This window comes from Scophthalmus maximus, chromosome 2, assembly GCF_022379125.1.
Source record: "Scophthalmus maximus strain ysfricsl-2021 chromosome 2, ASM2237912v1, whole genome shotgun sequence".
Taxonomy (NCBI): domain Eukaryota; kingdom Metazoa; phylum Chordata; class Actinopteri; order Pleuronectiformes; family Scophthalmidae; genus Scophthalmus; species Scophthalmus maximus.
The window spans coordinates 3,539,201-3,551,358 of NC_061516.1; the positions used below are offsets into that span (position 1 = coordinate 3,539,201).

Consider the following 12,158-nt stretch of genomic DNA (forward strand, 5'->3'; position numbering starts at 1 on the left):
GATTTTTTCCCTTTTATTTATCTTGATGCAAGAATAAGCAAAATTTAAGGAAGAACGAAACGATTCACCGTCTGCGCCCAACTTGAACTGCACGGAAGGTTTCTGGACAGCCTATTGATCTCGACAAAGTACAAACCACTTTGTTTTCATGAGCTGAACTTTGGAGCATTGCAAAAGGACGGGATACATTTAAGAAAATGTTTCTCTAGGGTTGATTTTTTTTTTCTTCTCATATTCTCTTTCAGGGCAGTAATATTTTGAAAAGGTAAATAATTATTTCTCTTTAGGATTAAAACAACTTTCCTCTATGTCAAAATGATAAGTACTTGTATGCTTTATGATTGTTTCTGAAGTGTCATGTGTAAATCATCTATTTATTCATAAGCACCAGCTTTATTTTTGGCGAACCTGGTATCTGGGTCTTAATCAGTTTCTGAAGAGCTTGTGTATTTAAAGAATAAAATGAGTTTTATGGAAAATGTTGTAATGTAATATTGCTCTGGGCGGCTGTGGCTCAGGAGGTAGAGACAGTTGTCCTATGACTTGAAGTGTGGCGGTTTCGATCCCAGCTTCCTCCAGTCCGCATGCCGATGTGTCCTTGGGCAAGACACTTAACCCTGAATTGCCTCTGACGGCTCTTCCGTGTATGAATGTGCGAGAAAAAGTGGTAAACGGCAGCCCTGTATGAATGTGTGAATGGGTGAACGTGCCTTGCCCTGTAAAGCACTTTGAGTGGTCAAGAAGTACTGCACAACATTTCAGAGGGAAATGTTGCATCTAATCAATTAACTCAAAAGTACAAACCATAATCAACAAATAAATTGTTAATATTTGAAGACAGTTATTCACAAATTAAGACTGTAAAATAATAATCCCCAACGCTTACCAGCTGTTACATTAAGTAGTACAGTCCTTAATGCGTGCATTGATTTTGCATAGGGAATACTTTTACTTCTGTACTTTTAAGCATATATTTTTTGCTAATATGTTTGTGACTGAAATTTTTAAGTCATGACTTCTAATTATAACTGAATATAGTTTTCACCTATTTCATAACACGTGGAAATACCTATTTAGCACTAGTAATGGTTAATAAAACAGACACAAACAAACAGCAGTCCTTTTTTAAGCTGTTCTCTTGTGTACAAATATATGCACAAATACTTTTACCCCTTTTTTCCCCTCCACCACTGCTTCTCTGTGACAAACACGATTCCTGGGGTGACAGTGTCTACATAGCAATCGGGAGCCTTCAGCTGAAAGATGAAAGTCCGCCTGTGTGTGTCTGGGGAGGGGCCGTGGTGGGTGCTACTCTACCTCTACCTCCCTCCAGTGCAGCTCATTCCCAGACTCAGCTGAGACATGAGTGGACGAGTGGGAGACTTGAACCTGAAACAGGCCGAAATCCTAAAAGAGGTGAGAAATTCATCGATATGGTCTTTGAGTGAGATCAGATTGACAATGGAAAAAGGTTGCTTTCGTCGTCTCACTTACAATGTCGCTCCTAAGTGTCTGTTGTGTGTCCATAGTGACAGTTTCTAGTTTGAGTTGTGCTTTCACTGCTCTTTCCCCGTGGTGTTGGACTAATGCATTTACTCAAATACTGCACTTAAAGTCAGTTCTGAGGTACTTGCAATTCAACTCAGCGTGTTTGCATCTCGTGCCATTTTACTTCACCGAAGGGTATTGTTGTAATTTTTAACCCACTACATTTTTAAAACTAGTTTAAAATTTTACATGAAAATAAGGTTAAAAAAAAAATGAGGAAAATAAGGTTATAAAACACAACACATTAAACAGATTACAAGTTAAAATGAGGGGTTTTCTAAATGTAAATGAAAATATTCACTCCATTACCTTTAAAAACTCGTCCCTTTTCACAGTATACACATGATTATCTTGAAATGGCTGGATACAAAGGTGTTACAATAATCTCTTTAAACTCTTATGTTGTTGAATGAAGTTTCTATTGTTTCTGATTCCCTTCCTCCAGTTTCGGGGCAGGATCCAGGACGTCCTCCCCGACCTGCCTGCACAGCACGACCACTACCTCCTCCGCTGGCTCAGAGGTGAGACCCACACATGTCCAGTACACACACACACACACACACGCCAAAAGAACAATCACACACCTCTCTAAGAACAAAATGGCTTCTTTTATCCAAATGTAGCATATTCCCAATTTAACAGATTAGACAGAAAAATAGAGAATTGCCATATAAGTAGACTATGAAATCTAAATAGAAAAATGAAATGAAACAATGCTTGAATGAACCCTTGAAATTAATTTAGTGCGTCCGGTATCTCTTACAGCTTTTGTCTTACTTTAATATAACAGCTATTTTGCTTTTGCAGATTAAGATTAAACATCACAAATATGATAATTTTGTACTTCAATTAAAAACTGAATCTAAAACTGAAAAGCGGTTTAGGCTTGTAGAATCTTGTTGGGGTCCGTTCTCTTGTAACTAAGAATATTTACTCAAGTACTGTACTTGTACGTATTATACTTCTATTGCACTAAATTTGAACAAACACACCACTTCCAGTTTGACTGCCCGAGAGATACTTTGGTGAGAGGGGAACGCGACAGTCGACTTTCCCCTGAAACAAACCTTAACAAAGGCTGCGTATTGGCTGTCACTATTCAAAATGGTTCAGGCTAGTGGGAGTTAATGCCTCAGACTCGCTCTCTGAATCGTCCTCATCCTATTCCATCTAACTCAGTGGTTACCAGTCTTTTTAGCATAGGACCACTCGAAACAAAGCAACCGTTTGTGTTATTGTGACCACATTGCTGACTGTACAATATGTCTACACGTTTGACCATCTAAACCAGCGACTAGTTTGCACTTGAACAGTTTTTAGAGGCAGAAGGAGGTAACTTGATAGTTTCTTGGACTTTTCTTCTGAGGCTAATAATATATAATGACCTCTTTGATTTGACAATGGGCCCTGTCCAGATGCCAAGAAGGCTGGAAACAACTGGTTTAAAGTGCTCCATTCTAGATTGGATTCTAAAAAAGGAGAGGTCAGATGGAACATGCCGGCAGACCAGCTAAGAGGGAGTTACAGCAGTCGAGGCATGAGATGACAAAAGCCTGCACCGATACCTGCGTCGCCTTCTCGGTGTGGAAGGAACATATCCTCCTGATGTTGAGGAGGATGAATCGGCATGAGCGGGGTCGTCACTGCGACGTTGGCAGCGAAGGGCAGCTGGTTGTCCAGTGTTACAGCCAGGTCCCTTGCAGTTGGCAGTGGGGTCGCCGCAGAATGGTAACGGAGAAGTCGTTGATGGAGAAAGAAAAGCTTCTCAGTCTTCTCAATCCGCTGAGAAACGTCAGCTAGACATGCAGAGATTCGTGCTGCCACCTGGGTTTCAGATTGTGGAAAGGACCAAATGAGTTGGGTGTCATCTGCATAGATATTGTACGAAAAGCCATGGGAGTGAGTAACAGAGCCTAGTGACCTGGTGTACAGAAAGACGAGGATGGGGCCCAGAACAGAGCCCTGGGAGGCCCCAGTGGTGAGGTTGCGGGGTTCGGACACAGGTCCTCTCCAAGGAACCCTGTAAGGTAGGATGCGAATAGGGAGAGTGCCACGCCTGAGACGCCCACTTCTTGGAGGGTGGAGAGGAGGATCCGGTGGTTCACTGTGTCAAAAGTTGCCGAGCGGTCGAGCAGGATGACAACAGAGGAGGCTGCTCGAGCTGTGTGACAGTTCCTCTGTGACAGCGAGGAGGGAAGACTCTGTTGAGTGCCCTGCCTTGAATCCGGACGGGTGAGGGTCGAAAAGGCTGTTGACATGTAAAGGCCCAGTAAAATCATCAAGGCCTAGTAAAACCATCAGTCTTCACCCATCACAGTTTGATTGTCCTTCTCATAAAAAGGCATTATGTCAGTCAGGGTATGATTTGCATCAGTGTGAGGGAGCACGGTGTGTCTGTGGGCTGTGTGAGACCAGTGTGAGGAATCCAGGAGGCGCTGATAGCCTGGTGAACAGGGGAGAGATGTCATAGCAGTTGAATTTAATTGCAGAGCCATTTTAAATAATCAAGTCCAAATCAACCTCCTGATGAATCCACTGATTTAACTCTCAACTCCGGCATCTCTCTCCATGTGCTCCACATGTTCAGTTGGGAGACCTAAATGACTGACAGATGAAATACTTGTTCCTACAATTAAATCTGAAATATGCATTGGAATAATCTTAAATCAGGATTTAAAAAAAAAATAATAATAATAATAATAAAACTGTGTGTGTGTGTGTGTGTGCGCGTGTGTGCGTGTCTCTCTCTCTGCGTGACTGATGTCCTTCCTCAGCTGCAAAATCTCCTGAAAAGAAAAGAAAAGAAAACATTATGTCACATTATGCAGTGACATTATCTCACTTTAAAGGAGGTTAATCTGATAATTGATGGAATGAGTTTAATCTGTAACTTAATTCCTACAGTATTCCCTCCCCTGACCCAGTGGCCACAAAAACATTTTATTTACTCGGCCTTGAAGGTTTGAACGGCCTTAACTCAGCAGTCACATCCTGCTGTGTAACTGTTGGTGTCAGAGTTAGACTCTACAGAAATCTGCAGAGATTTAATGAATTCACTTTTCACCATTGTATGTCTACAATAGTTGATGTAAAATAAAAAAAAAGAGACAGAGGTAAAATACCTTATGTTGATAATCTGTGAAACAAAACCTGAGCCACATGTGAGTGGTTTGGTTTTGATTTGAATCCCGTTCTGTCACAAACAGCTTAATACACAAGAACGAAACACCAAACACATGGACACGCAAAGACCAAAAAATATGAGAAGAAATGGAATAAAACACAAGATGAAATTGAAGCATCAGAATAAGAAAGATCATGACAATAACACAGTCTGCATTGTGTGTGAATTTAATTATTGTAGAGCTTATTGATCCTACAACGGTTCATTCTTACTAAAATACTAAAAACAGCTACTTAAATGTATCTCTCCTCTTTCCTGTCTGTTTTTCAAAAGATCATCTGTCAGCAATAACTATATAGAATATGTAAAAATCCTTAGAATCAGTGTGCGTTGAGTGATCCACTGCCACTGCTGCAGAGCTGATCTAGGCCACAACAGGACAAGGTGTCTGTTGACGGTTCAGGCCTTTATCGATGGGGGTCTCTGTGACTGCAGATCAATATTTACACTGACTGTTACCCTTGGCTTTGTCCCGCGCTCACCTGAGAACAGGCTCAGCGTATCCAACTATCTCAGAGTCACTGTTATAGCTTCAATACACAGTTAATAACTTGTCTGACTCGAGGTAACATTGTGCCAGTGTCAAAGATTGTTCAAATGAAAACGAAAGCTTTCACACCCTCATCATGAATCATGGTAGCGTGTCTTTTACGTGTCAATTCACATCTAGTCGTCTCATCTGGCATTTTTTTTCCCCTTCTTTTTCCAGCCCGTAGCTTCAATGTTCAGAAAGCTGAAGCCATGATAAGAAAGGTGAGCGCTTTGATCAGTCTGTTTTTGTTCTGCTGTTTGTGTGACGATTTATGTTCTAGTGTGAAGCACTTTCCATGAACATTTCTATTTTATACCACTTGAGTTGGATGAGTTAGTTTCACGTAATATAAACGAATGATAATCTTACATAATACATCATACTGTTAAAAATTAAACCTGTGTTTCCTAACCTTTTAGACTTGGGACCCTTTACATACAGTTTGCTTCTAGTTGACTCTGCTTCATGTTCAAGGACACAGTTCATTGAGGTCAAACTATCCAATATTTCCACAAAAAGTAAGGATAGGAGTAAAGTTGAAAAACAGATTTTTTTTGTTCTTAGTTTTTTCCTCTGTCCACAACACGATAAAGACTGACTGATTGTGGTCACAGCATGGCTCAGTGTCGATGAAAAAGATTTGAATCGTGTAAATAAGCCCAATGAGGGAACGGGTTTGGAAGAACGGCGTTTTCATCCCCTCCAGCAGAACTGCAGCTGCCGGGACGAGGAGCACCGAGGCGGATCTGATCTTCACGCCGTTCCCTTTGTGTTGGTTTTTCCTTGAATTTGTCACCCACATGTTTGCCTATGTATTAATGACACCTGCCTGGTTTTTATCTGAGGCCTAGATCGCGGGGCTGAGAGCTCATTATGTGTGAACTCTCTCTCTCTCTCTCTCTCTCTCTCTCTCTCTCTCTCTCTCTCTCTCTCTCTCTCTCTCTCTCTCTCTCTCTCTCTCTCTCTCTCTCTCTCTCTCTGCAGCATGTGGAGTTCAGGAAGCAGATGAAAGTAGACACCATCATCTCTGACTGGAAGCCTCCAGAGGTGAACATGCACTGTTCATCACAATTTCATAGGCCTGGTAGGACAGGATTATGCAATTTAGAGCCCAACTGATATGGACTTTTTTGGACCAATACCAAAATTAGGGAATAAAACATTTCTGATACTGATGTATCTGCAGATATTTGTGAATGCACTCATGCATTCTCACGTCTAGATATTAGAATCTTTTTTTGTATGTGTGAATGCCGCAGTGTCGATAGCGCCGCTGTGTGGTCAGTTGTCACACGTTTTAAGCGGAATAGCGCTAACGTTCGTAGCTTGCCAACCGTGCGACATATCAAGACAACATTTTCAGCAGGTGTTTCCCGCGGATGAGGCCAATTCGACTGGTATAGGCCACGCCGCTTTCACCCCTTGGAAAGATTTCCCGCAATTTGTGTAAAACCTGCCTCGGGCTTCTGTCGCTGCGTTGTTCGTTCAATATTCACCAAACTCCGTTCAATCCACGTTTGGATTGCCACAAAGAAAACCTCTATTTCTGTTTTTCGATATTCCACAAGGTTGATCTGTAATTGCTTGCCAAACATTTGAAAGCGTGGCGTTCTATATACCAAGGGCCTAATTCTTGGACGTTGCCCTCGTACGCCAGGCCCCCCTGCACAGGCGTGGGAAGTTTCATACAATTCTGCCGACGGGGGCGCACCTAATATTTCTACAATTCTGCCAGTTGGGGGCCAACATGACATTCTCTTCAGTTCTTCTGTAATTGACAAAATGACACTTGACTCCTGGTCACTCATGTCACTCTTACCGAGTGCTGTGGTGGCTCTGTGGCGGCCACGTCGCTGCGTATGTATAGATGCATTGCTGAAACTCTGGATTGCTGCCAAAATGGCCCTTCCAATATGTATTCCGCTAAATTGCTCGACATGTTGCCGGGCAACAGTCGCGCACAAAGAAGAGAAGTGACTGCTAGAGGAGTCCCACTGACTGTAAAAAGTGATTTCATATATTTACTTATTTTTATTACGTGTCAATGCTGAGGCATTCTGCATGAATGCTTCTTCTATTTTTGAACGACAAAGTGACATCTATATGGCAAAATTGCCTTGGCGCAGTGGACTGTGATGTCGCCTTCAAGCCAGAAGACTGTTGGTTAAAAAACAAGTTAACATGATTTGGCTCAGCAAAAAGTGTTCGCTGTGCTTTCGCTACTGTCGAAAATGCGCTTCCAGTTGAGGCTTGATGCTTAACAGTTTAACCATAAACAAAAGCACAATAAAAACATATCATTTTACCATTATTTTTTCACTTTTATTTTGTTTGTTTCATGGAACCGGAGACATTATCTCTAACTAGTGTGGCCAGCTTTTTGAAACATCCCTCTTCTCCACGCGTGTTCTCTCTGGGGCAGCGGATGTCTTTCTCTCAGTAGTATCCAGCTGTTCCCAGTCATTCATCAGGTAAATATAGGGTGATAGTGATAATAGTGGTATTAATGATTCACCTGAAGAAATTTTGAAGGCATAATACATAACCTTTCCCAATTAAAATCAATGAAAATGAAGACTCCCCTGTCCCCACATTACTTTACCATGTCACCAAACTCCCTCTTTTGTGATGTTTTGTTTGAGGGACCCCTGGTAGCAGAAAAACTGCATGTTGTGAAACAGTAAAGGAGGTGTTATTGACAAATCCCACCACCATTATTCAGTGGCCGGTGTTACGGCAGACTTTCCGTAGACTCGTGTCCAGTTTCGGCTCCCAATCTCACTCTGACGCTCGCCAGGTGATCGACAAGTATGTGTCCGGAGGAATGTGTGGTTACGACCGAGAGGGGAGCCCCATCTGGTACGACGTGATTGGTCCTCTGGATCCCAAGGGTCTGTTGCTCTCCGCCACCAAACAAGACTTCCTGAAGACCAAGATCAGACACACGGAGATGCTGCAGCGGGAGTGTCGAAGGCAGTCGGAGAAGGTCAGGACCGGAACAGCTGTTTCCCACTCATCTTGTTTCGTCTCCTCTTTTCCTCTTCTCTCTTCCTTTCTTGTATCCCCTATCCTCATTTCCTTATTTTGTCTTATTCCCTCTCCTCCCATCTCTTCTCTTCTCATCGTCCCTAGTTTCATTCTCCCCCTCAGTTTGCTTCTCCCTCTCTTTTCCTCCCCTACTTTCTCATCGTTTCCTCTTGATCCCTCTCTTGTCATTTCCTTTTCACGTCTCCCCTCCTCCTCCTCCTCCTCCTGCCCATCTCTAAATATTCCTTTAACTTCTCCATCTCCATCTCCCTCTCTCCATTTCAGTTGGGGAAGAACATTGAAGCCATCTCTCTAATCTACGATTGTGAAGGACTGGGACTGAAACACATATGGAAACCTGCTATTGAGACCTATGGAGAGGTTTGTCGTCGACTCGCACTAATGCTCCATCTGCCCACTGATAGAAGTTAAACTGCTGCAGCAGCCCGTCACCACTCTCCTCCTCTGCTGCAGATCCTCACCATGTTTGAGGAGAACTATCCAGAGGGGCTGAAAAGGCTGTTTCTCATCAAAGGTAGCTCAGCACTTCAGTTGCTCTTCGCCTTTAAATTGTGTGTTTGTCTTCCCTGATTTCAAGGTTGTGTTCATGCATCCTGTTCATTCTCTCCTGTGTGTTGTGCATTTGCTGCAGCTCCCAGAATGTTTCCCATGGCCTACAACCTGATTAAACACTTTCTGTGCGAGGAAACACGGCGCAAGATCGTCATTTTGGGAGGTAAGGCAACCACTTAATTTGTTTCGTGTGTGCCACTAACCGCAGGCAACATTTACTGTTGTGACCTTTGGCACAAAACTACTTGTGGTAGTGCTAGATGACCTCTGGGCACCACAGTAGCTTTACGGCAATCCATCCAATTTGGCACTGACATATTTCAGGCTGGATCAAACAGCGTAACCTTCCCCTCCCCAGAGCCTTGCTGCTGACGGGACTAAAAACTCGGGCCGTTCACCCGAATCAACATGTTCCATTTCTCTGTTCTCTCTGCGAGGTGACTGGCAAGAAGTGCTACGTAAACATATTGACCCGGAGCAGCTTCCTGTGGTGTACGGGGGAACCCTGACTGATCCCGACGGAGACCCTCACTGCAGAACCATGGTGATGGCAAAGAGGGACTGGGTGTGCTGCCGTCTGTCTCGAGAGAACGGTGATCGAAATGAGGAATGTTATGTGCGTTGTGGTTGCAGATCAAGTACGGCGGTACGGTGCCCAGGTCGTACTATGTTCAGCACTCAGTGAGGGTTCAGTACGACAACAGTGTGACCATCGGCCGCGGCGCCGTCTTTCAGCTGGAGTGTGATATCACAGCACCCAGCAGCCTCCTGAGGTACAAAAACGTGATTTCATGGGGAGGGGAAATCACAATGCATATCTGGTCCCGCCCCCCCCCCCCCCCCCTTTTTTTATGCTACTGTATTCTTATGGAGATTCTAAAAATGTTTCACAGATAGAGAGTTGAGACAATTGTGATCATTTGGTCAAAGAAACTCTGGGCCCTGCTCCCTCCCAGGTGTCAGTTTTCCAGTGATGGAGCAGATATCGGGTTCGGCATTTACAGGCGGACCAAAGAGGGCGCTGGTCAGAGAGTGACTGAGATGCTGCAGGTGCTGCCAAGCGAACGCTACAATGCACATCTGGTCCCTGAAGACAGCTGGCTTACCTGCCCCGAGCCCGGAGTCTGTAAGTAACATCCACAACTCCACTCAGGGAAGTGAACGAATCAATTCCTTCACTTTCATGTTTGACCCCTTTGTTCCATGTTGCTATAAAACCCCAAATCACTCCAACCTCTGTCCGTTACTTTGTCCAGACGTGCTGTGTTTTGATAACAGCTACAGCATCCTTCAGTCTAAGAGGGTGAGCTACAAAGTGGAGGTTCTCCCTCCTCCTGCCGACGGACAGATGCAGAGTCCGCACAGCAGAGGAGACAGGAGGCTGCAGTGATCGAGTCCTCGCATGGAAAAAACACACATCCCCGATCAGTGCTCCTGCCTCAGGGCAACCGGGACAAATAATGAGCAGTGGACTATTAACCTCTCCGTTTCCCATGCTCTGTCTATGTATTAGTTTGTAATCAGTGATTAGAGGTAACTTGACTTAAAAACTCCAGGAAAATCGAAATAAGTTTCACCAAGGATCACATCCAGCACACACACACACACACCCCGATGTACGTATGTGCTTGTTTTCCATCGGTTTCCCTCACCGCTTTTCTTCTGATGAAGTTGGAATGCTAGCCTGTTAGCAACGGCCCGTCTTGTCACGCTCTGATTGCGAGTCAATGTAGCTTGACTAGCGTTTAGTCCGTCCTGAAGCATTAATGCTGCTCAGAGGATATATTATAACCTCTTTTCTTTTAAGTGCAACAGTGGCTCAAGTGTCGTGACAAGACAAGTCACCACCTGCTCCCAGCAAGAAACCACGTTTGGCCGCAGAGAATTTCCAGCAATGCAATAGAAAGACATAAATGTTCTTTAGATGTAATTATGAAGAATGTAGCAAACGGGAGTTGAATTTACTATTACTAAAAGGAAATGTAAATACACAAAGATTCTGGAGCTGGTTGACAAAACTGTTCATGAAATTAGAAAGGATGTTCTAATAAGTCTGTGAAAAACCTCCAGTTAATCCAAAATGCGGCAGCAGAAAAACCCTGCTCCTCACATACAAGGCCCTGAACAATCAGGACCCATCTTATCTTATAGAGCTCATAGTTCCATATCATCCCAATAGATCACTTGCTCTGTAAACTCAGGACTACTTGTGGTCTAAAGAGTCTGAAGGAGTAGAATGGGCACCAGGCTCCTCTCCTCTGGAACCAGCTCCCGGTTTGTCTCAGGGAGGCAGACAGACTCTCCAAATTTAAGCTTAGACTTAAAAATGTCCTTTTTGATAAACCCTATAGTTAGAGCTGCTCAGGCGAGTCCTGAACTCCGTCTCTTATGCAGCCATATTATCCTTATTATTATTAACAACGTCATTACATCTATGTGTCAGTATTATTATTGCCATCATAAGAACCTCTGTCAGAGCTTAAAACAACGGTAACACAACTGTTCCTTGTCACTCTCTCTCATCTCCCCCATTTCTCTCCTCTGAACCTAGCTGGTCCAGGCAGATGGCCGCACACAACTGAGTCCGGTTCTGCGTGAAATTGTTCCAAGGGAGTTTTTTTTTCTCCACAGTCGCCAATTTTGGGAGCTGTTGGGTATCTCTGTAATAATTACTATGTACTCTCAAGTGCCTTGAGATAATGTATGTCGTGATTCGGCGCTATACAAATAAAATTGAATTGAATTACCCTTGCCAATCCATCTTGATCAGGCTGCACGGTGGCGTAGTGGTTCGCGCCTTTGCCTCACAGCAACAAGGTTCTGGGCTCGAATCCCGGCTCAAACCAACCAGGGCCTTTTTGTGGAGTTTGCATGTTCTCCCTGTGTATGTGTGGGTTCTCTCCAGCTTCGTCCCGCAGTCCAAAGACACGTAGAATGGGGCTAGGTAAATTGAAGACTCTAAATTGGCCGTGAATGTGGACAAGCAAAAAATCTAAAGAAATTATTAAAAAAGCAAATAACATTAATTATAGTCCTGATCTGTAAACATGACCGACACGTTTCAATTTTTGATCACCTCCAAATGCAGTTGTGGAAGACGTACTCTGATCCCTCACTAAAAAACAGTAACCAATATCCGGATGTAAAAATACTCAATTACTTTTTTTTTTCAGACCTGGATTAAAAAGCACCGCTCATTTAAAAGTACAATCCGCAGTATGTACTCAATGTGTAAAAATTAAAGTACATTTTTCTAACTCTGACTATCAGATCCTTTATCCTGAGCACTTTGCT

General features: G+C 43.5%; 1 protein-coding gene across 1 annotated transcript; it reads left to right on the forward strand.

Moving 5' to 3' along the window:
- The first annotated feature begins 1,311 nt into the window (after positions 1-1,311).
- Positions 1,312-11,610, forward strand: sec14l7 (SEC14-like lipid binding 7). The gene is made up of 12 exons (XM_035627036.2): positions 1,312-1,416; positions 1,994-2,069; positions 5,442-5,485; positions 6,249-6,311; positions 8,062-8,250; positions 8,577-8,672; positions 8,766-8,826; positions 8,944-9,027; positions 9,302-9,408; positions 9,498-9,637; positions 9,821-9,990; positions 10,121-11,610. The coding sequence occupies exons 1-12, from the start codon at positions 1,363-1,365 to the stop codon at positions 10,252-10,254; spliced, it is 1,218 nt and encodes a 405-aa protein (XP_035482929.1). The 5' UTR covers positions 1,312-1,362; the 3' UTR covers positions 10,255-11,610.
- The last annotated feature ends 548 nt before the right edge of the window (positions 11,611-12,158 follow it).

What these genes read in the sequence shown, in the direction of transcription:
- sec14l7 (XM_035627036.2), top strand. Translation starts at nt 1,363, where the DNA reads ATGAGTGGACGAGTGGGAGACTTGAACCTGAAACAGGCCGAAATCCTA. An exon ending in AGGCCGAAATCCTAAAAGAG is followed by an intron (nt 1,417 to 1,993) that starts GTGAGAAATTCA and finishes CCCTTCCTCCAG; the next exon opens with TTTCGGGGCAGGATCCAGGA. An exon ending in GTCGAAGGCAGTCGGAGAAG is followed by an intron (nt 8,251 to 8,576) that starts GTCAGGACCGGA and finishes TCTCCATTTCAG; the next exon opens with TTGGGGAAGAACATTGAAGC.